At 43.8% G+C, this 23155-nt stretch overlaps 2 protein-coding genes across 2 annotated transcripts in view; both read right to left on the bottom strand.

Moving 5' to 3' along the window:
* The window catches only part of LOC310862261 (suppressor of tumorigenicity 14 protein homolog), a 76676-nt gene extending 54829 nt beyond the window's left edge, over positions 1–21847 (bottom strand). The window contains exon 1 of the mRNA XM_083770075.1: positions 21831–21847. The gene's annotated coding sequence lies outside the window, so the exon portion shown is untranslated. The remainder of the gene's footprint in view (positions 1–21830) is intronic.
* gpr37l1b (G protein-coupled receptor 37 like 1b) lies at positions 16359–22687 on the bottom strand (the record flags this gene model as incomplete). Its single annotated transcript, XM_083768701.1, has 4 exons — positions 16359–16541; positions 17222–17602; positions 18353–18661; positions 21953–22687. 4 exons carry the CDS (start codon positions 22685–22687, stop codon positions 16359–16361), a joined length of 1608 nt encoding a protein of 535 aa, XP_083624827.1.
* Between the last annotated feature and the right edge of the window lie 468 nt (positions 22688–23155).

The raw sequence follows: 23155 nt of genomic DNA on the forward strand, positions 1-23155 counted from the left end.
TGCAACGTGTTTTGAGGTTAGCCAGTCTAGGCTATTGTAGGCGCGGAGAAAAAAATGAAAACTATTCTGTCAATATTCCACAAATATCAGAAAGAGAGTAGATCCAAAAAGAGCTGGCAGTGGGAGCATATGGACCGCGGTACACACAACGGTGTAGGTTTTGTGTCATTCTGCGATCCTGGGAATGCATGGCAAAGAGAGGCTGTTACTTTTCTGCAAAAAATATCAAAGTAGTGGCTTGTAGGGATTCTATTCATGAAATAATTTAGAGTTCTTTTGTGGTCAAGTGGGTCAACCGTTAGGTGGTCTTAATTCATCAGTCTATCCATCCATCCTTCCTCATTGTCCTCCTCCTTTCATCCTCCTTTCCTTCCTACCTCTCTCTCTCCATACATCCATTCATCATCCATCCATTCCTCTGTTCCACGCTACACCGCCAACCTGCTTTCTATCCTCTATCCTCTTCTCATCCCTCTCTCCGTCTCTTCTGTTCTTCTTCTCTGTCTTTCAGCCCCGTCTCTCTTATCTCTCTCTCTCTCTCTCCCGCAGACCGAGTGAGACTTTAAATCCTTTTGATTGCACTGTTCATTTTGTTTTTGTAAGATAATTAATGATAATAATAATAATAATTATGATAATGTAGTGACTAAATGTGGTCAGTTTAGCTGAAGAACATAATTATGATCAATCTGTTCATATTCTGTGAGAAGCTTTTCTTATTCTTTTTTTTATGTTTGTTATTTTTACCGTTTTGTTTTTGACTCTGGACTTCATTACCCAGAGTTCAGTATTTTCCTGAGAATGCCAGCTGATTGGACCAGGTGTGTCATGTGACCTAAGGCCGGGGATAGGATAGATTTGTAAAAAATCAAACTATGGAGATGAGAGGTTTTTATTAGTAGCGTGCTCTTCAGTTCGGGGCCAAACAACACTAGTCTAATTCTATTTATGGGATAAATGGAGCTAGTCTGGTTCAGTTTGTTCTGAATTTCATAGTTTCCAGGCCTTGGCAGGTTTTTGAATGACGTAAAAAGTCTTGGAAAATATGAAAAAAAGAAGAAAATCTGTTACACAAAGGACTACATTTTATGTATATGTATTATGTAATATTGAACATTTCCTGTCAAGAGATGAAGCTGTAGATGTGTGAAGTGTAAAATATGAAGTTTAAAGCTAAGTGCATCGTCGCCAATAATAACGCGTACATCATTTCACTAAACAATGTCCTTTTATTGGTTCGTATGTTCGGGACAGCAGCCAATCACACTGCAGGACAACCCAGGAAAGGAAGATATGTGTTTCGACGGTGTCGTTAACTGTTTCCGACGTGATTGGCTGACATGCGGGCAGTATGTACGTGCAAGGTTTTACAACAAATGCATGACTTTTTAAATCACTTGAAAACAAGGCAGTTGCGCTGACTGACAGCAAGGCCCTCAGGCTTCTGGGCCTTCGCTTGAAAACAAGGCAGGTGAGACGACATCAAGGCCTTAACACTTGATGAAGCGCACCGAGAAGCCCCATGGCCTCAAGCGTCGACAAGTGCACCGGCGTCCCAAGATGTCAAGCCGTTGGTTGATGGTGGCGGAGTGTTGAATGCGTTCAGATGACAGTCAGTCAGTCAGTCTGTGGTTATCCTACTGTCACTCACTGGCCTGGTTTATGATCCAAGGCCAAACAGGCTCAGTCTGGTCTCCTACAGGACCAATTATTATGTCCCTAGATTTCCTCAAAATAGGGACATGTACCAACTAGTTGCCAATAGACTGCATAACCGGACATGGTGCATTTTTTGCAGCGTCTTTATCAACGAACTTAATTTATTTTTAAATTCACCCACATTAAATTCACGCACTCACACCAACGGCAGAGGAAACCATGCGATGCACCAACCTACTCACCGGAAGTGGTTGGGGGCGTCCAGAGTCTTGCTCAAATACACTTTGTTAGGCACTAAACCCAGGGGGAGCCCGGCATCGAACTGGGAACCTTTGTTTCCCAAGCGAACGCTCAACCTCCTGAGCCACTGCCCCCCCCAACTGTAGTTCTATGTCCTTGGCTTTAACTGTAGTCGGCCTATTTGTACCGGAAACGCATTAAGAATCCTTATGTGTTTCCAGTTCAAATCTCCTGCCAAGCCAATCATACAAGTAACCGTTTATGGGACTACAGTTGGACCCAGTGTTCTGAACATGGTGGTACTGATCAATGGACCTGCTGGGTTTGATCCTGAACTAGAAACCAGGCTAGCTGTTTCTCATGCATCTAAAGGAGGCGCCACTACCTCCTGATAGAATGGACATTGAAAGGAACGGATGCAAATTAAATCAAATTTCAACCAATCTAAATATCTAGAGTGTGGCTCTGTTCTGGTCCACACTGAGCCTTTATCGATTGATCAGTTTGATCAGCCAGCACAGTGATTATTGGTTATTGATCACATCAGACAGATTGGTCCTTTTTTTCCCCTGCATGCCGAGAGACAGGGGAGTGTTTATCTGTGGGTCCTGATGAACTAATACTTATACTCTTCTCTTAAAATGGGTCGCTCGCCAAATGTAACCGATCTACAAGCTCATAGTGTTGCGCTGGGCTTGTAGATCGACTATTGTTCGACTAGCTACACTGGGCTTGTAGATCGACTATTGTTCTAGCTACACTGGCGTGCAACAAAACATGATTCGAGCTTAATCGTTTTAACGTTGTTGGCAATGTCTGTTTTAGGCGAGCGACACCATCGTGTGGCAGAGTATGATGATTCTTAAAGCAATTGTTTTATTTTATATCATATTGTGACAGTTTACCTGTGAAGACCAGACACACACACACATGCGCGCACGCGTGCGCGCACACACACACACACACACACACACACACACACACACACACACACACACAGGACTAACCATCACAACCTGCTGGGGGGGAGAAGAAAAAAACACAAAAAAGACAATACTATATAAAATAACCCAGCAATTAGATGATATTTAGTACATGTTATACCAGATATACTGCAGTCATATCTTGTCACCGGCCCCATGTTAATTATATTTTGTGTGTGTGCGCATGTGTGCATGCTCAGTGTGTGTGTGTGTGTGTGTGTGTGTGTGTGCGTGCGTGTGTGTGTGTGTGCGCGTGTGTGTGTGCTTGTGTGTGTGTGTGGTTTACTGGGTCAAGAGGTTGATCTGTCTCTTTTAAAGGGCCATATTGGTATTATTTCATATTTCGTTTTAAGACTCGTGGTACACTTGGCAATGCAGACATTTTCCCCCGAACATAATACAGTTTATTTATTTTGGAATAATTATTTCACTATTCTTTCTGTCTTAAGCTTCACTCTCCATTGAAAAACAAAACCGCGACCATCCTTGTCTATAGCCTAATTTTGTGATGGTGTTTATATTGTAAACGGTAATAAAGATTTTCATTAATTGAATCTAGATCGCAATGTGTAGGTCTGATGTTTCAGTTTCAATTTGATCATAATTATTTTCCCCCAGTCAAATAGCTCCCTTGAAAATCTGACCAACCACAGCATGTCACGAAGGTCAAGTGTACCGTGAGTCGACTTGCCAGACCACCGCTATGTTCCTTAATCTGTTGGTACTTAATTTGTTTGAATTCTGTTGATATAAATGTGTTTTAATAGAAACATGCTTGTGTATGATACTAATTAAAAAGACTATGAAGAAAAGCGTACAACATAGTACACAGTATTTCATTTTAGCACAGTGATTCTTGACATTTATCTTTTCAAGGGCCCCCACTTTGATATGCATCAGATCTGATTTCCATTTCATACCATTTAACATGACCATCAGGTATAGAGCACCAAAGTCCTGACGTAACTCGCTCATCCCTTCGATTCCCCTGGTTCGCGGAAGTAATTTCTCTATGGAGAATAACATGGGTAATCCTCTACCGATATTGACGTCAGACCTCGGTGCTCTATTATTATTTAAGGAGGAAGAAAAGTGTATAGTGTAAAAGTGTTCAAATTATGTTTTTGACCCTCCTATATACAGCTTTTGTCCCCACACGTCTCATATTTGCTGCCATTGACAATGAAAGGAGAAATTAGGACAAATGTCCGCCAAATATGACATACATTTGTAGCAACACAAAGCACCCCTCCAACTGCTATTTCACCACCACCTGTCCTAGTCCCCCCCTTCCTCATGAAAGGACTGCCCTAAATTTGACTGCCATTGGATTTTTTTGTTTTTTTTGTTTTTTCATGCCATATGAAAGCAGGGAATCATAGCTTCAAATTTACATTGGTTGTTCAGTTTGACCAACCAGTTTTGGAGATATGGCTTATAGAGTAATGTCTTGCAGAAAACAGCGAGTTGAGAAAACAGGCTTGAAAGGTTCACTTCTGTGGTCTCTAACATTACACCTAGCTACGTGTTTAAGCATTTATTTCATATTTACATGTCGATTTCAGCTCTGACACTATTTCAGACATGCTCTAGTATGTGATGAGTCTATACCTGTGCTATTATCTCATTTTGGAAATATAAAAAATAAAACGTTTTTCTCCTGAAAAGCTGTAATTTGCGCGATGGCAGTCTCAGTCAAATCTGGTCACAAATGGTCACAAAAGGCAATCAAACATATTGTTTTGTATTGCATGCACTGGCCATCTATTTAGTTGAAAATAAATGTAACCAAATGGACCATATGGGTCCTTTTGGCTAAATTATGCAGACTGTAATTTTTTATTACTTTTATGAGATTGTTTCTTTTCAATCAACCGGCGCTAAGACATTTGGGGCACCTCTTTCTAGTGTCACACAAAGGACATTTGTGCCAGATTGCATGCTTGTATGAGTTTCTTTGGGTGTCAATTGCCAATAGTGTAGGTGTCCATTTTGCATTTTCTTTTCTCATTGACTCACCACCTGTTTTTTTTTCACATATTAATCATGTTTCACAAAGATGGGCACTCAACATCACTTTGCAATGTCAGTGAGCAAACTCTAGATGGCAGCACACTCAAGCATACAAACTGTGTGTGTGTGTGTGTGTGTGTGTGTGGTCACAGATGGGTTCACATTCAGGCTAACTATTGCAGACTCAGCCATCAGCCCTTAGTTATAATTGCTGTGGAAATTAAAATAGTCACTTAATACCTAAACCGAATCATATACTGCATATTTGTACAGTTGTTTGGTTGGTCATCCCAGGTATGACCATATATGGTCATGCCTTGTGATATCACGTGACATCATCAGGGATGGAGATCCCTGATATCATATGTGAATGCCCCCCCCCCCCATACAGTGTATGGAGATCCTAATGAAAACATGTGCTAACACACTGAAAACGATGCATCTACAATTCGTACAACTGTGCAATGAGCAATGTCCATATAAAATAAATAAACAACATAAACATCCCTGATGTCAACAATATTGGCCAGCAACTGTACATCTGACCTCAAACCCTTAGATCTCCATATATGGAGCTGACCTGTTCTGACTCTAGACGGGCCTAGTGCAGCCACGCCCTGCATACCCTGTATAGACACTGCCCCCGCTGCCACAGTTCTCATCAGGCCTGAAAATTAAGGCCCGGCCCTAACTGGGCCCTCATCAAAACATGTACACTCAAGACACTGCTACCCTTAGATCTCCATATATGGAGCTGACCTGTTCTGACATTCCATATGTTGATCTGACCACATCAAACCCTGTACCCAGTGTATACACTCAAGACACGCTCCATATATGGCCAGTACAGAATTAATTCCATATGTTGATCTGACCCCCCAAGCCAAAGCGCCAGTGCTCCCCCATCAGTCTGCTTGCGTGCACGCTGACTTCTCGCCCTCAGGCGTCTAAAGGGCAGTCCATACTGTCTCCGACCATCGAACTTTTCGTCGGAAAGCTCCGGTACAACTACAACATGACGTCACTCGCAACTTCTGAAACGCATTCCTCCGAATCTTTGTTCTGAAAGCTGCACTCCCAGATGTTGTGACTCGCCGAACTCTACTTCGGAGAAAAAATTCAAGTCTGATCTTTCCGACGAAAAGTTCGGTGGTCGGAGACAGTATGGACTGCCCTTTACTGGTAGTGGTTATATGCATTATTTATAGCCTACTCTTAAGATTCAAAGAGTTGTTTATCACTCACTCATACACGTGACATTATGTACGTTGAAATTAGGGTAATAGAGAAAAATCGAGTCCATCTGGAATAGGACATCATTGGCATTATGCAGGAATCGTCAAAGCTGTTTGTCGTCGTTGTCGGTTTTGTTTGAACTTGTCCTATATATATATATTTAAGCTGTTTATGAATTGGAACCAAATGGACCCTTGTCTGTAACTCTGAGAGTGTACAAATGGAACCAAATGGACCCGTGGTTCCATTTGTATGGGGGTCCTTGAAAACAAAAGGTTCGAGAACCACTGTTATATCTACAGTATGAGAATCTCTGGGCTATGGGATGTCACTGTAGTCGCTCTGTAGCAGTCCCAGGTCTGCAATCTCTGCATGCATGCGGTTGGGATGTGTGCTGTGGCGTGCATCCCTCCCGGCTATGGGCCGGTTGTATTGGTTGAATGAGAATCAGAGTGTAGAGGGAGAGGGTGACATGATCTCACTGCAAACCTCTCTATTCATCCCTCCATCCATCCCTCACTCCTTCCTCTCCTCTATTCATCCCTCCATCCATCCCTCACTCCTTCCTCTCCTCTATTCATCCCTCCATCCATCCCTCACTCCTTCCTCTCCACTCCTCCTCCTACCATCATTCTCTCTCTCTCTCTACCCCCCCTCTCTCTCAAACCCCCTCTCTCTCTCTCTGTCTATGCCGCTCTCTCTCTCTCTGCCAGTGGGTGACACTTTTGTCTCTTTCAGAGTTATGAGTGGCAGCCAGGGCACTGGAAAGTGTAATTGTGTGTGTGTGTGTGTGTGTGTGTGTGTGTGTGTGTGTGTGTGTGTGTGTGTGTGTGTGTGTGTGTGTGTGTGTGTGTGTGTGTGTGTGTGCGTGTGCGCGTATGCGTGTGTGTGTGTGCGTGTGCGTGCGGTGGAACCTCCTACTTTTATTCCAGAAAACAAAGAACCAGACCCTACACTTCCTGTCCTCAGTAAAAAGGTGTGTGTGTGTGTGTGTGTGTGTCCTTTGTTGTCATGACAACAGAATGAACCCTCCCCCCATTTTCCTCATCACTTTTCCCACAGAACAAAAACAGCATTGTGTGTGTGTGTGTGTGTGTGTGTGTGTGTGTGTGTGCGTGCGTGCGTGCATGCGTGCGTGCGTCTGTGCGTGCACGCTTGTGCTGAGAGGCATTCAGGTCAGATTAGTTTGAGCCTAGCCATGGAGAGAGACACACACACATACATACTACATATAAACGTGCACGCGTACACACACACACTCACTCACTCACAGACTCTCATTCTCAACACTTAGGTATAGGTATAACGTGTCTCCCATGCAAAGCAGCATTCACACATTGAGAAGTTAAGTAGTTCTCTCACACACACACACACACATTCACACAAATACTCACTCACACACACACACACACACATTCACACAAATACTCACTCACACACACACACGCACACACACACACACACACACACACACACACACACACACAGCATAATGTCATGTGAATTGTACCTGGATATATATATATATAATATATATATATATAAATGCAGTAACATCCTCATTTCATGGAATCAAATGCTAAACATCTCTCTCTGTCTCTCTCTCTTTCTTTCAGTTTCACTCTGGCTCTCTTATTGTCTCTCAGTTAATTTCACTGTTTAGTATTTCTTCATGAGCAGTGCTGCTTGTTTCCAACTTGTGAGAGAGGTTAAAGAGGTTTAAAACTCAACACCTTTTTATCATTTCATGAAAATCATTTTGCTTGGCGTTTTTTTGTAGAGCACAAAGGCCAAATGCCAGGGCATCAGTGACATCAAATTAAACAACGATTTCAAGTCCAGTAATATAATTTAATTCATAGTATAACCATCAGTGAAATAAATAGATAAATAAGCTCTTTAATTATTCCACACAATCACTTACAAAGCAAAGCATTAATATGTGTCCCAAAACCTCTTGTCAAAATTCATGCGTGGACTATGCAGTCACTGGAATCGTTTGAAGATGGTGAGTCAGAGGGAGTTAAAAACCATTCATGGGAAAGAGGACATCAAAGCTGGGACAGTGCAGGACATTAAGGCCACTGTGGCCCGGCTGGGATCCGGAACGGGAGGAACCACATTCAGCATTGATGAACCCGGTATCGGTTCCATCACATTTGGAACCGTTTCAAGAACCAGGTTTATCACACTGTCAGTGGACTGTACTGTATGTGGACTTCACATCTGCTATAACATTTAAATACCGGTGGTTCTCAACCTAAGGATCCATTTGGTTCCATTTGTATATATACGTTTTCAGAGTTACAGTGCAGACCTGTTTCGTTTTTGGAACACATTACTACTATTGCAATACTTAAAGTAGCATTCAAAAACCAAGATGTGCACATGCACGTACTACAGGGAGGCAGGGGGGGGGCACGCGACAGGTCAACAGCACACACACCAAGGCCCGCCCCCGCTCGATCATGATTGGCGGAAGGCCCCTCTCTATCCTGATTGGATGAAGGTTGGGCCACCTAGCCAAAAACTAAACCTAAGGTTTTTTGACCCCCAGGGGTTCACTGGGGACTGGGAGGAATGGGAACTGGACTCATTAAAATCCTAAAGTATCCCAACTAGGGGTGTCAAAAAAGCGATTCCCGTTATGAACGATTCAAAATTGATTCATAATTTCCAAAAAGCTTTTTTTTTCCTTTTTCTTTTTGGTTACAGTTTTTGGATTGATTTTGAATCGAATCGTGACCCCAATAATCCGAATCGAATCGTGGGACACCCAAAGATTCACAGCCCTAATCCCAACCCTACCCTTTAAGAGAGGAAATAGCCCCTCCTATGCCCAGCTTTGTTTGTGTGTACCCCATATAGCGACGATGTGATTGGCTGAGCACAGAATGCGAGGACAGAAAAGTGAGGACACCAAAAGTGATTGGCCGGAATGTGAAGAGTGCCCCTCACTTCACACGAGAGTGATTTCTTTTTTTGGGGGGACTAGAAGGCTAAACCGAGGGGGCACAGAGGCCATGTCCTTCCTCCATGGTTCCTGGATGAGAGGATTCTTTGGACCGTTGTAGACAGAATGTGATCAGACACACCGGGGCAACATCATTCTGCCAAGATTCTGAGGGGGCACAATTAGAGCAAAAGAGACAATTTTCTGCTGACATGGCCATAGCTGAGTGCAGTGAGAGGGAGAGAGGCCGTCTGCTAATCAGATGGTCACTCCCGGGTCACTCCCGGCCAGCTCAACAACGTGTCTGTGTTGGAAGTGGCGCTCCGTGCATGACCGCCTGAGCTGCCATCAGCTGGGTGAAGCTAAAACTTCTGAAATGTCCTCCGCACTATTTAGAAAGGTCTCGGCTCCATATGTAAGCCTTTGGACTTTGGAGGGATTATTCTAATCAGAAATCTACCACTTGATATCAAGGCAAATATTGTATATTTAATGTATTTGATTTTTCACATCAAAGGAAGCTATGTGAGTACAAATGACACTGTGCTGACATCGCATAATATTTCTATTTAAAAGAAAGGTCCCTCTCTGTCACATGTCATGACTCTCTCACTCTCCTTACGGTACCTCTCCATCAGAATATAAATTCTCTCCTCTTCATCAGAGCTTTATCCCCCCCCCCCCCCCTCCCGTTGCTGTGTGAGACTTCGGTTGCGTGAGTAGAACCTCATAATTAGTGTGTGTGTGTGTGTGTGTGTGTGTGTGTTCATTAGAGAACAGAGGTGGTCTGTTTAGACTTAGAGTGTAGAACTCTTTGCACTGCTAATGAGAAGTCTGTGTCTTGTCTAGTCCTCTATCTCTACCCACTAATATCTTTCTTCACTATCTCTCATTCTATCATTTGTCTGCTTCTCTGTCTTTGTTTTATCTTACTTAGCCCATTCTGAACGGACACCCATTTTGGTGTCGGCATCATGTTATGCTTTAGCTATTTAAAAATAGCAGATCTACAAGCTCATATCGCGCCACCGAGTGGCGCGATACGAGCTTGTAGGTCTGCTATTTTTGGAAAAATCGAAGAACGACTGACATTTTTTAGAATCTGATCTCAGGTCAGAATGGGTTAATCAGACCAGTGTGTGTCCGGCGGAAACCTCGTATGAATCTGATCTCAGGTCAGAATGGGTTAGAATCTCTGTTCCGCTCATTCCTTCATCAACCCCCCCTCCCCACCATTCTCTATTTATCCCACTACATTTGTAAATCCTCTCTTGAGGGGTTGCCGATGGTAACCAGTGTGTGTGTGTGTGTATGTGTGTGTGTGTGTGTGTGTCTGTGAGTGAGCAAGCTCATCATGCACACACACACACACACACACACACACACACACAGACATGAATCAGTGCTAAGGAAACCATGGTGACGACTGTAGTGTGACTCCATTGATATTCTGAGAGCGCGTTGAGCTTCTCCGCTGGGGTTGAAAACACTTTGGAACCGTTTAAAAATAGTTCATTCATATTTGAGATGTGGTCTTGGAACCGGGATCATGAATGTGTCCTTATATACATGCGCAGACATTGTCGGATAAATGTGCCCGTGGCAAAGACTTGGGCTTATCCGTGGCAAGTTTAACATGTTCAATTTTATACACCATTATGTTCTTATTTTGATCATAAATATATATGTGGTCGTATGTGCCTGAGGCAGTACTACTTTTCAACCAGTGGGTGTCCTACTATAACACCAGGGTCTGAAGCCCAGTCTGCCACGCCAATGACTTGCAATGCAACTTGCAACCCCTTTCAACCAGTGTTCATTTTGGCAGCAGATTTTGATTTAGTCACAGTCTAGTTTAGTTTTAGTCTCGTTTTAGTCTAATTTGAATCATCTAAATATCATAAGATTTTAGTTGACTAAATCTACAGTTGATTTTGGTGACAAAAAAATATTTTGGCTGCATGCTGAAATTAGCAGATCTACAAGCTAAAACGATGTTGTTTGTTGTGCGTTGTGTTGTGAGCTTGTAGATCTGCAATTTTCACTTCAGAGAGTAAAGGGCAGTCCATACTGTCTCCGACCATCGAACTTTTCGTCGGAAAGCTCCGGTACAACTACAACATGACGTCACTCGCAACTTCTGAAACGCATTCCTCCGATTTTTTGTTCTGAAAGCTGCACTCCCAGATGTTGTGACTCTCCGAACTCTACTTCGGAGAAAAAATATAAGTCTGATCTTTCCGACAAAAAGTTCGGTGGTCGGAGACAGTATGGACTGCCCTTAACACTGACCCGAGCAGTGTGAAGCCTACATCATATAGCTCCTTTTTTATTTTGTTATTATTTTGTTCGTAAGTGAAAAAAAGGTAGTCGACGGACAGTCACTGCTTTCAAGTTTTTCTTTCAATTATCCATAAACTACTGACCTGCCAATTCAGACCACTGAAATGTCTCGCGTCTGGTTGCAAGTTGCAACCAGTTGCATTGCGAAGCATTGGTGTGGAGCTGGACTTTCATGTCTGAATGGAAGTAAGTAGAGTGTTTGTTCAGTAACAGGGGTCTCCCACAGAGCATGTGAGTGCAGTGGAGCGTGGGGAAATGCCTCTCCATGCTCGCCAGGCACTGGCACTTTTCACGCTCCACTGCACAGCTTCCTGGTGTTCCATGAAAAGTCTTTCCACACTTTTTCTGAAGGTAAACTTTATTCTATTTGTGTTCGCTGTCTTACCATCTTTCCATCTTGTTTTCTTGTACTGTAGCTCTGGTCAATGAGTAAGGCTATGGACCAGAGCTACATCCCCACCTGCTTTCTCTGCACCATTTAAGGCCTTTTCCAAATGTAAAAGATGTAAAAGACCAATATTATTATGAAGAAAACAAGATGTTAAGACAGCTAACACAAATAGCGTTGTTTATGGCTTCTGAATGTAGGTCTTTTAACATGTAATGTCTATGGGGTGACGTCACGTCAACACCACTAGGTCTGGAAAGGGCTGTGAGATAGGCCTATTGCAAAACATTTTAATTTGAACGGAAGAAAATGTATTTTCAAATAAAACCATGTTAGCCATTTTATATTTTATTTCAAAACATACCATATCCACACAGGAGTTTATATTACAAAACCTTTATTGATAAATTATCACCGCTACATCTGATTGGTTGATTCATGTCATGTGACATGGATGGCATTTTTTTCTGGATTTCTGGTCATTCATTTATTCACAGGATGAAATTTAAAGGGACATCACACTTTAATCTTTAACTTAATACAATCCAATACAATGTCACAATTAACTTTGTGTTAAATGATTCATCTTCTATTCTTTACATCTCCGATTACATTTACTTTAGGATTACATCACCTCCAAAACTCTACATGTTAAATGAGCCTGAAATGGTGGTATTTTGTGCAAATTGCAATAATATGTTGTTCAAAGTTGTTTAAAATTGTTATTATTGATGATGCCCCTTCAGATGTCAAAATAATCTAAATGTATTCACAATAATCACAATCATGTAATAAATGTAATCTTAAATCAGTTTTCTGTAATACTAATAGTTAGAATTGTGTAATCTGGTTATCGTATCAATATCATATACATAAACATTCAACATTTGTTTTGTATTCTTCCTGAACTTGAATCATACATTAGAAACCAATGAAAATAATCTTTGATGTTTGTGTCCTGAATTAAACTGCAGACATTTGATTGAATTTGATTAGTCAACCAACTGGTTCTCAATGTGAGGTCAAGGGGACCCAGGGGGCCCCCAGGGGTCCAAGAGTTAAATTAGCACTTTCATATTTGACAGTGTATTTGCACTGCACATTTTACAGTTGGTAGAGACAATCTTACAAAACCGGGGATGTTTTAAATGAAAAAGGTTGAGAATCAGTAATTCATCAACAATTCTGCATAAACAACAGCATGGAATAAAGTGGTACCACCAAAGACGTGGTGCCAGGGAGGCGCCACCAGTGACACTTTGGAGTGCTCACCACTGTATGATGTCTCTAGTTATTTAGCATTACCCCGAGCCCTATACCTCTCAAAGATACAATCTGTCTTTATGTCAGGATTCAAACCCAGATCTAACACTAGAGAGACCACATTTCTACCGCTCATCCAAGAGGCAATGTACACACGCCATTTTAGAAAGAACATGGGTCCCTTCCCTACTTCCTTCACAGGTGTTACCGATGATACTAATGAAGGCTCTGTTCCATTCTGGTCAAACAGAGTAAGGGGCCGTTCACACCTAAAGGCCCCGTACACACAATTAAAACGAAATCGCTCTGTTCCGGGGGGAGACGGGGGGCAGAGCAGCTCGCAATTCAATTTCAATGGGAGTCCATGGGTTTCACAGAGCAGCTCTGCTCCATGGCTGTGTTCTGCCCTCCCCCCCCCCCCCCCCCCCCCCCCCCATGGAGCAGAGCTGCTCTGGGTATGGGCACATCTAAGATTCCAAAGGAAAGCTGACTCCCGACGTCTTTTCCGGGTTTTTAGACAGCTGGTGGATGGAAAAGAAGCTCCACCAAGCAGGCAGGTTGCCGCGTCGGCCAGATTCCCGGAAAAGCAGCTTGCCCCAGCGATAACCTGCCGCGTGGGTGGAGCTTCTTTTCCATCCACCAGCTGTCTACAAAAAACGGAAATGACGCAAAACACAGCTTCTTCTGTCCGCGCATGGAATCTAAAGTGTGCCCATAGGCTGACTGTGAAACCCAGTGACTGAGTGACATGAAAAATGTCCATGTATTAAAAACAAATTCAACGAAGAAATAAATGAAAAGAAATCTAAGAAATTGCATGAATTAGAAAATAAATGTTTAGGTATCTTTAGAAAGGTTTGGGTCTACCGTACAGATTTCTCTACCGTACAGATTGATTAATAATATTAAGAGTTCCGGAGTGAAGCTTGTTCAACATAAATCCTCATGTCTAACATCAAATTATATCAGATCAATAATGTGTGAATCAGTGGTACCTTTGTTTGCATAAATATTTGTAATCTACAACTTGATCTAAGGCAGACGGCTCTGATAAATAACATTACTTGCATTACATTACAATGTGGTGTGTTCACTGTATTAACAAAGTATTGTATGTATGTATGTATGTATACATTAATCCCTACTGTAAATTATGTCATGGGATCCATGCTACAGCAATAGATAAAGTACTTACATAAGAGTGTGAAAACAGCATTATGAATCATAAATCCACTAATATGTGATTTTAGATTGTGTTCTTACACCCGTCTAAATCCATTATACATTCAGTCCATGTTTCACTATAATCTGTATGTGTTTCCATAGGTTTGTACATTAAACACTGTTGAATAACAACATAGCAAAGAACACAATATGACAGAGAGAGAACAGTGATGATCTGGTTTCACTTCCCTTCACTAATTAGTGAACTATTCAAATACAAAGCAACATTCATCAATTTCACTTTTATTTCCACATGTTTCGTCTGACAGTCTAAAGGTCCTTAAACACCAGGGCTTGTTTTTCGTGTTTTTAATTCGCACAATTTTGTTCTTTTTTTCTCGGTGCCTGTGTCATGATGAGTACATTCGAAACAGAACAGTGACACTATTTTCATTAGCTAGGTTGATACATTAGCTACTGTACCTTTTCTGATCTTTCACTCGTCACGCTCCCGGTGATTAAAGACCTTAAAGGTCCTTGCAGACGGATGCGTTTTTTCCTGCAATTTCCTGACGTTTTTTCGAAAGACGCACCTGCAGTCTGCAAGGACGTCGTTTAAAGGTTTTATGACATTCATTTTTTTTTCTTTTTCTTTTTTCTTTTAGGTTTTATGACCTCAATTACACCCAAAAAACCTGAACTTTGAACATTCAGTGGATTTTCTGTGGTCTGAAGTTTTCTTTGGGGTTTGGAAGCCTTTTGAGCTACAATGCAAATCAGAGCACCTGTTTGAGCCAGAAAACCCCAGATCACAGAAAATCTACTGAATGTTAAAAGTTCATGTTTTTTGGGTGCAATTGATATTAGAAAAAAATAAGAACAATTCCAAAACCTTTTTTTTAATGTCACAACACTGTTTTACTTTCTATAATGTCTCTCCACTTCCTGTATATAAAGACGTGGAAGGACACACTGTTCACTTTACAACCCTCCCTCCTTCCCTCGTTTCCTCCTCCCTCCCTCCTTCCCTCGTTTCCTCCTCCCTCCCTTCCTTTCTTTCAAACATTGACTTGATTACTGGCAGTTACGGATAAATCTTTGTAGAAAAACGATGAATAGAAAAGACATTTATTACAATTAATTCAGTTATATCAGGGAGCTGCTCAATACAACCAGCCTGTTGCTGTCGACCGTTGAACAGCTTCACTGGAGCAGTTAATGATTAAATGCTTTGCTCCTATCAGGGTTAGGCTATATGCTTAATTAAATATATAGACTTATGCTAAAGTAAGAGGTTTTGGTCGTGTAGCTTAACGTTGCTGAACACTTTTCTCTCAAAATCACAAAGTGTCCTTTCTATTCACTGTGGTTCTACTACGCCTTTCTGAGCAATCGCCAGGAAGCAGGAGGGAACAGCTCTTTTCTATCAAGTTGGAATCTATACATCATACTTCAATGTAAGGTTTTAATGCACAGGGAGGGAAGGTCTCTCTTCTATCCATCTCTCAATTCCACGTCACATTCACACTTATAGAAAAGAAAATAACAAACCACGCGCTAAACATCTCTTCCTGCACAGCCAGGAATGTCCATCCACTGATCTCCTAATAGAGAGACAGAGAAAGTAGGAGGGATTGAAATACATACTGTATGGAGCAGAGAAGAGAAAATACATACTGTATGGAGCAGAGAAGAGAAAATACATACTGTATGGAGCAGAGAAGAGAAGGAAATACATACTGTATGGAGCAGAGAAGAGAAAATACATACTGTATGGAGCAGAGAAGAGAAGGAAATACATACTGTATGGAGCAGAGAAGAGAAAATACATACTGTATGGAGCAGAGAAGAGAAGGAAATACATACTGTATGGAGCAGAGAAGAGAAGGAAATACATACTGTATGGAGCAGAGAAGAGAAAGAGCAAAGAAAGAAAGACATGATGGGAGACGGAGGAAAAGAGAAGCAACGACAGGGATAATAGATGGAGAAAGAAAGGCACAGTACAGGAAGAGGAGAGGAATGGTTGAATGGACGACTGAAGAAGATAATCATGGAATGGATAAAATAATGGATAAAGGAATTCATCGAAAGAGAGAGAGAGCGAAAGAGGAGTCTAGCTGGACATGGACAAGATGGCCGACGTTTCTTTAGCCTTGTCAAAGAAGATGGAGGACGAAGCCACCTCATTGGCTGTCTTCAGCTTGACCTGGGCGGAGCATGGTGAACCCGGAGGTGTGGCTGCGTGACACTCCTGGCAACAGCAGCAGCAACAGTCCATGAAGTGCTGGCCTAGAGCCTGACGGACAGACAGACAGACAGACAGGCAGGCAGGCAGGCAGACAGACAGACAGACAGACAGACAGAAAGGCAGGCAGACAGACAGAAATATTCTTAGATTTCTTCTGTAGTATTGTTGCAAATATCATCTTGTATAGAATTTTTTTTATCTTTCCTTCACTGTCTCCTAGCTCTCAGCTTCCTTACTGTCTGTCTCTCCTGTCCTACACTGTCTCCCTCAGCTTTCCTACTGTCTGTCTCTCCTACACTGTCTCCCTCTCAACTGTCCTATACTGTCCATCTTCTCTCCTACACTGTCTCCCTCTCAGCTTTCCTACTGTCTGTTTAATGTCTGTATTATTTGACTGTATGTGAATGTTTATTTAGGCGCACTATCCCCTCCAATCCAATGGCTTTTGAAGATTATGTCATGTGGCAGTCAAATCTATGGAACTTTTGTTTGTTTAAACCTTAGAGCGCTTATGCCGTAATCCGTTTGACAGTCAAGTCTATGGACTTTAATGTTTGTTTCGAGCACTTATGACGTAAATTGTTTGCGAGCCAAGTTTATGGACTTATGGAATGTTTAGGGCACTATATGACGTAAGACATCATGTGGCCCATATAAATACAGTGGGCGCCCCTCACTTCACACAAGTGTGATTTATTTGAATGCATCACAATAACGTGCACGCGTACCTTGCAGAGACACAGCAGCAGCACCGGCGTCACCGAACACTTGAAGAACAGCAGGAAGTGATGCAACAGCGCCAACATGGCCGCCGTGTCCGCGGAGACGGCGATGCCGGTGTACGCCAGCGTGATGTTGCACACGTGCTCGGGCAGGACGCACACGCCGTACACCACGGCCAGCGCCAGCACGGTGCAGCCCAGCTGGCGCTCCACCGACTGGTGCTGCGCGCGCTTCTGGCCCGACAGCGGGTCGTCGCCGCACGCCGGCATGCGCTTCTTGTGGGTGGAGTCGTAGTCGGTGTTGACGTTGCAGGTGGCCAGCTGGCACAGGACGGTGAAGAGGACCGGCAGGCAGAAGTAGAGGCCGAAACACCACCACATGCGAGCCTGATGCACGCACGCACGCACACACACACACACACACACACGGACACACACACACACACACACACACACGGACACACACACACACACACGCACGGACACACACACACACACACACGCATGGGTAATGTAGGTTAATATAGATCAGGCCCCTGATTTATGTATGACTTTTGAAGATTACGTCACATCCAAGTCAAGCCGGCCAGGTCTATGGACTTCTTTGGGCACTAAAAGACGACGTAAGACATCATGTGACGATATAAATACAGTGTGCGCCCCTCACTTCACACAAAAGTGTGATTTTTCAGTGTCAATTCAGCAGAGTTCATTGGGTGAGTAAATAGAAGAGAGTTGGGCGTTGCGTGCGTGTGGAGGATGTTTCCTGGTGGTACCTCAGTGCGTGTGTCGTGTGGAGGATGTTACCTGGTGGTACCTCAGTGCGTGCGTCGTGTGGAGGATGTTACCTGGTGGTACCTCAGTGGGGTGCGTGTGGAGGATGTTACCTGGTGGTACCTCAGTGCGTGCGTCATGTGGAGGATGTTATACCTGGTGGTACCTCAGTGGGGTGCGTGTGGAGGATGTTACCTGGTGGTACCTCAGTGGGGTGCGTGTGGAGGATGTTACCTGGTGGTACCTCAGTGCGTGCGTCGTGTGGAGGATGTTATACCTGGTGGTACCTCAGTGCGTGCGTTGTGTGGAGGATGTTATACCTGGTGGTACCTCAGTGCGTGCGTCGTGTGGAATATGTTTTACCTGGTGGTACCTCAGCAGCAGTGAATGCAGATAGTCAGGCAGGTAGAGCAAGAGAGGAGAGGACGGCGTGAGGGAACAGAAGTCCACTAGCGCCCCGGAGGACGGAGACTCCGTCCGGCTCAGGTGCCATAGAAACAGCTCGGGGCTGGACAGCATCAGCGCCGTCAGCCACACGGGCAGCAGCTGGAGGAAGACGGAGCGACAGCGCGCAACCCTCCGAGCCTTGGGCGCCGAGGAGCTGGTCGCTGCCGTGAACCGATCCACACCCAACACACACAGAGAGAAGGATGTTATGCCCAGAGAGGTTACCTGTAGAGAGACACACAGAGAACAATGTTATGCCCAGAGAGGTTACCTATAGATAGAAACAGCGAGAAGGATGTTACACTATTATACTGTGGTTGTACTTGTCAGCTCCCAGTAGCAACAGTAGATCACTTTGTTGTACTGGTCAGCTCCCAGTACAACAGTAGAAGACTGTGGTTGTACTGGTCAGCTCCCAGTACAACAGTAGAAAACTGTGGTTGTACTGGTCAGCTCCCAGTGCAACGCATTGGCCACAGTGGTACCTCGCCACCATATGGTTGGGGCAACTTGCCATAACTCCACTGCAAGAAATATGTCTTGAGTCGTATGAGACCAAAACGTTTTTGAGGGATGCTAGCCCCTCCAATGCATGGCTTTCTGAAATGACGTCATATGGAGTTTTAATGTTTGTCGCTAGCCTAATTATACATTTCCCGTCCCAGCCGAAATCTATGGACTTTATGTTTGTTTAGGGTAAATTACGATGTAATTTGTGCCAGCCAAGTCTATGGACTTTAATGTTTGTTTAGGGTAGGCCTAGCTAAATAATCAGCGACGTCATCTCGCTGATATAAATACATCTTGAAATCCATTTATTTACTTTTTCACGGCCATGAGAACATCAACATGCCCCCCCAAATCTGGGCGCCCCTCACTTCACACAAGTGTGATTTTGTTTAACCATTACAATTATATCAAATAAGTAAAGATGTTTTGGTACTATGAAGACCTAAACCATAATTAAAACCATATTCATTAGGCTACATGTCTGATATTTGTAACACATCAAACCGCTTGAAATGTGTACCGCTTGAGCAGTGGTGGAAAAAGTACTCGCATTTTGTACTTTGTACTAGTCTGGAATTCAAAATGGATTTTACTAAAAGTACAAAAGTATTTTATCAAAATGTAATCCAAGTACCAAAAGTCAAAGTACTCATTATGCAGAATGTCCTATTTCAAGTTTTCAAATGTATACAAATATTTTTTAAATAGCCGATCGCGACACTATTGTCCGCTATCTTCAAATGGCTGAAATGTATATAGGATTGGGGTGTTTAATGTACAGTATCACTATGTTTTGTAAAATGAATCAAAATCTACAAAGTAACTAGTAACTTAAGTTTTCAAATAAATGTAGTGGAGTAAAAGTACAATATTTGGTTCCGAGATGTAGTGGATTAGACATAATTATTGGAAATTGGAGACACTCAACTAAAGTATGTATAGTAAGACGCCTGAGGGCGAGAAGCGACCTCGCCTGAGGGCGAGAAGCGACATCGCCCTGCCGGGCGAAGACGCTTCTATGGGTTACTATGACAACAGGGTCTCCACATCTTCTATGGGTTACTATGACATCAGGGTCTCCACATCTCCATCCCTGATGATGTCACATGATGTCACGAGACACACTGATGGTGCCCGACACACTGACGGGAAATTTGTTGCAACCCTCGGTCGCAACAAATACCTCAAAATTGTACTTAAGTACAGTACTTAATTTCATGTATCTATTGTGATCAAACATAGAAGACTGTGGCTTTTAGTCATTTACTAGTACTGGTCAGCTCTCAACAGTAGAAGATTGTGGTTGTACTGGTCAGCTCCCAGTACAACAGTAGAGGACTGTGGTTGTACTGGTCAGCTCCCAACAGTAGAGGACTGTGGTTGTACTGGTCAGCTCCCAACAGTAGAAGACTGTGGTTGTACTGGTCAGCTCCCAGTACAACAGTAGAAGACTGTGGTTGTACTGGTCAGCTCCCAACAGTAGAGGACTGTGCTTGTACTGGTCAGCTCCCAGTACAACAGTAGAAGACTGTGGTTGTACTGGTCAGCTCCCAACAGTAGAAGACTGTGGTTGTACTGGTCAGCTCCCAACAGTAGAGGACTGTGGTTGTACTGGTCAGCTCCCAACAGTAGAGGACTGTGGTTGTACTGGTCAGCTCCCAACAGTAGAGGACTGTGGTTGTACTGGTCAGCTCCCAACAGTAGAGGACTGTGGTTGTACTGGTCAGCTCCCAACAGTAGAGGACTGTGGTTGTACTGGTCAGCTCCCAACAGTAGAAGACTGTGGTTGTACTGGTCAGCTCCCAACAGTAGAAGACTGTGGTTGTACTGGTCAGCTCCCAACAGTAGAGGACTGTGGTTGTACTGGTCAGCTCCCAACAGTAGAGGACTGTGGTTGTACTGGTCAGCTCCCAACAGTAGAAGACTGTGGTTGTACTGGTCAGCTCCCAACAGTAGAAGACTGTGGTTGTACTGGTCAGCTCCCAACAGTAGAGGACTGTGGTTGTACTGGTCAGCTCCCAACAGTAGAAGACTGTGGTTGTACTGGTCAGCTCCCAACAGTAGAAGACTGTGGTTGTACTGGTCAGCTCCCAACAGTAGAGGACTGTGGTTGTACTGGTCAGCTCCCAACAGTAGAGGACTGTGGTTGTACTGGTCAGCTCCCAACAGTAGAGGACTGTGGTTGTACTGGTCAGCTCCCAGTGACTAGTCAGCTAGAGTCTCAGCAGGCAGTCAACAATGACAACCTGACAATCTGTCAATATAAGAAATAAGAAAAGCCAACAAAATGTTTCAAACTAATTCCACCTGAACGTACAGTATAAACAGCTAATGATGCTCTAATTTGATTCATGACAGAGATTCAGTTGAGTGCATGTCCACCTCATCATTGTCATCCAGTAATGATGTAAACTTGAATTTTAATATAACATGAACTCTTGCGTCCCTATTCTGAAAATGCCTGATCTACAAGCTCACAACGCGTTGCAAAATGTAGCTGTAGATCAGCTTTTTTTTTTTGGTGAAGAGATTCGGCGTAGACTAGAGGGACAAAAGAGCAGACCACTAATCACTACTGAGTGGTCAAGTGGTTAACTAGAAAAGTGTGCTCCTCAGAGGGCAGATCTCCACCAGGCGGGGCTGGGTCATTTTTTTGCAAATCGGAACCCCTCCTGCAAACTTTGGAAGCCAATCTTTGCCAATCGGAATGGCACATGAAAAGTCATATAATGTGTACTTATTTGTGGGACAAAAGAAAATAAAGTGGCAGAAAATGTTTTCAGGCAGAAGTGGATGGGGGGGGGGGAGTTGGATATACGATCAAAGGAGTTCAGGGGGAAAATACATGACCATTGAAGTGGTATAGGCCAAAATATGAAGCGACTTGGTATAGCACCACCATGAGGCTGATTTGAAAAACATATCTGATCTCTGCCTCCCAGCCTTTAGGACCAAGCAGAGATAACAACATCCACTAAAAGCTCTTCTCTGCCCCCACCGACCCACCTCCATGTACGGCACCATGCGGCAGGTGATGTCGCCCAGGATCCTCCTATGAGAGAGCTGGTTGATGACGACCACAGGAAGACACAGCACCAGCACCAGGAAGTCCCAGAAGGCCATGCTGGCCAGCAGGTAGTTCCACGCCGACCTCATGTAGTAGTTGTTCCAGACGATGCACATGACGGCCATGTTGCCCACCACGCCCACCGCCAGCACCAGCCCGCCCAGGAACAGGATGGCGTACGCCACATAGGAGCCCTCCTCCATCGGGTAGAACGGGTTGAAGAGGCCCGGGCTGGACCCGTTGCCACGGTGGTCGTCGGCGTCGTTAGGGTTATCGTCGTCGAGTTCGCCCTCATCGTTGGCGGGCGTCACCTGGGTGCCGTTGGCCAACTCGGTGTCGTGCAGGGGCGTGGTCACGGAGTCGTTCTCGTATGATTGGCCGAAGGTGGACTGCGGCTCCTCGTCCTGCTCGGCGCTGCGGGCTGAACGCCGGTGTCCCACTTCCGGCTCGGACGGGTCGTACAGCAGGACGTCCTGCTCGGGGACGGGGAGGTCCGCCTCCTCCCCCCGGGTTCTGAGGGTCTCCGTGCTCCAGAACGGCTCCAGTTTGATACGAGAGGAGGAGGACGGAGCGGAGGAGGATCTGTCTGTCAGTCTGTCGCTCCTCCTACCGGTGACAGACACAATGACAGACAGCAGTAGCAGCAACAGACACAGACGGACGGACGCACACATCGTCAAACGTTGATGGGTTTGTTGTTACTGGTCAGAATGAGGATACAAACCTCAAAGTCCAATAGAATAGAAACCCAGTTAATAATTGTAGTGTTGAGAAGAGTTGTAATTGTTGTCGGTATGACTTTAGAAACAAAATGAGTGAGTCAATGTCCAAAAGTTTTTAAATTGTTCCAAGGTGGAGTCCAGTATTTTCCAGAGAGTTTTTCCAGTAAATTCCCAGTATTGAATAATGTGGCAGTGTGTTATCTTTTATATATTCCCAGTAGGTTTGCTGATAAAATACCAGTTGATTTCCAGTGTTAACTGGATGTTCACAGTTTAATTCAATGGTTCCATGCTAGGCAAGAGATGCACATATCTCTCTCTAACGCGCACCTCTGCTTTCTATTATTTTATATTTAATATGCCTTCTGAATATCCTTTCACTTCTCCTTCTCTCTTACCACTGCAGTATCTCCATACAGG

The sequence above is a fragment of the Protomyctophum parallelum genome (genome assembly GCF_964188405.1).
Source record: "Protomyctophum parallelum genome assembly, chromosome: 7".
NCBI lineage: Eukaryota > Metazoa > Chordata > Actinopteri > Myctophiformes > Myctophidae > Protomyctophum > Protomyctophum parallelum.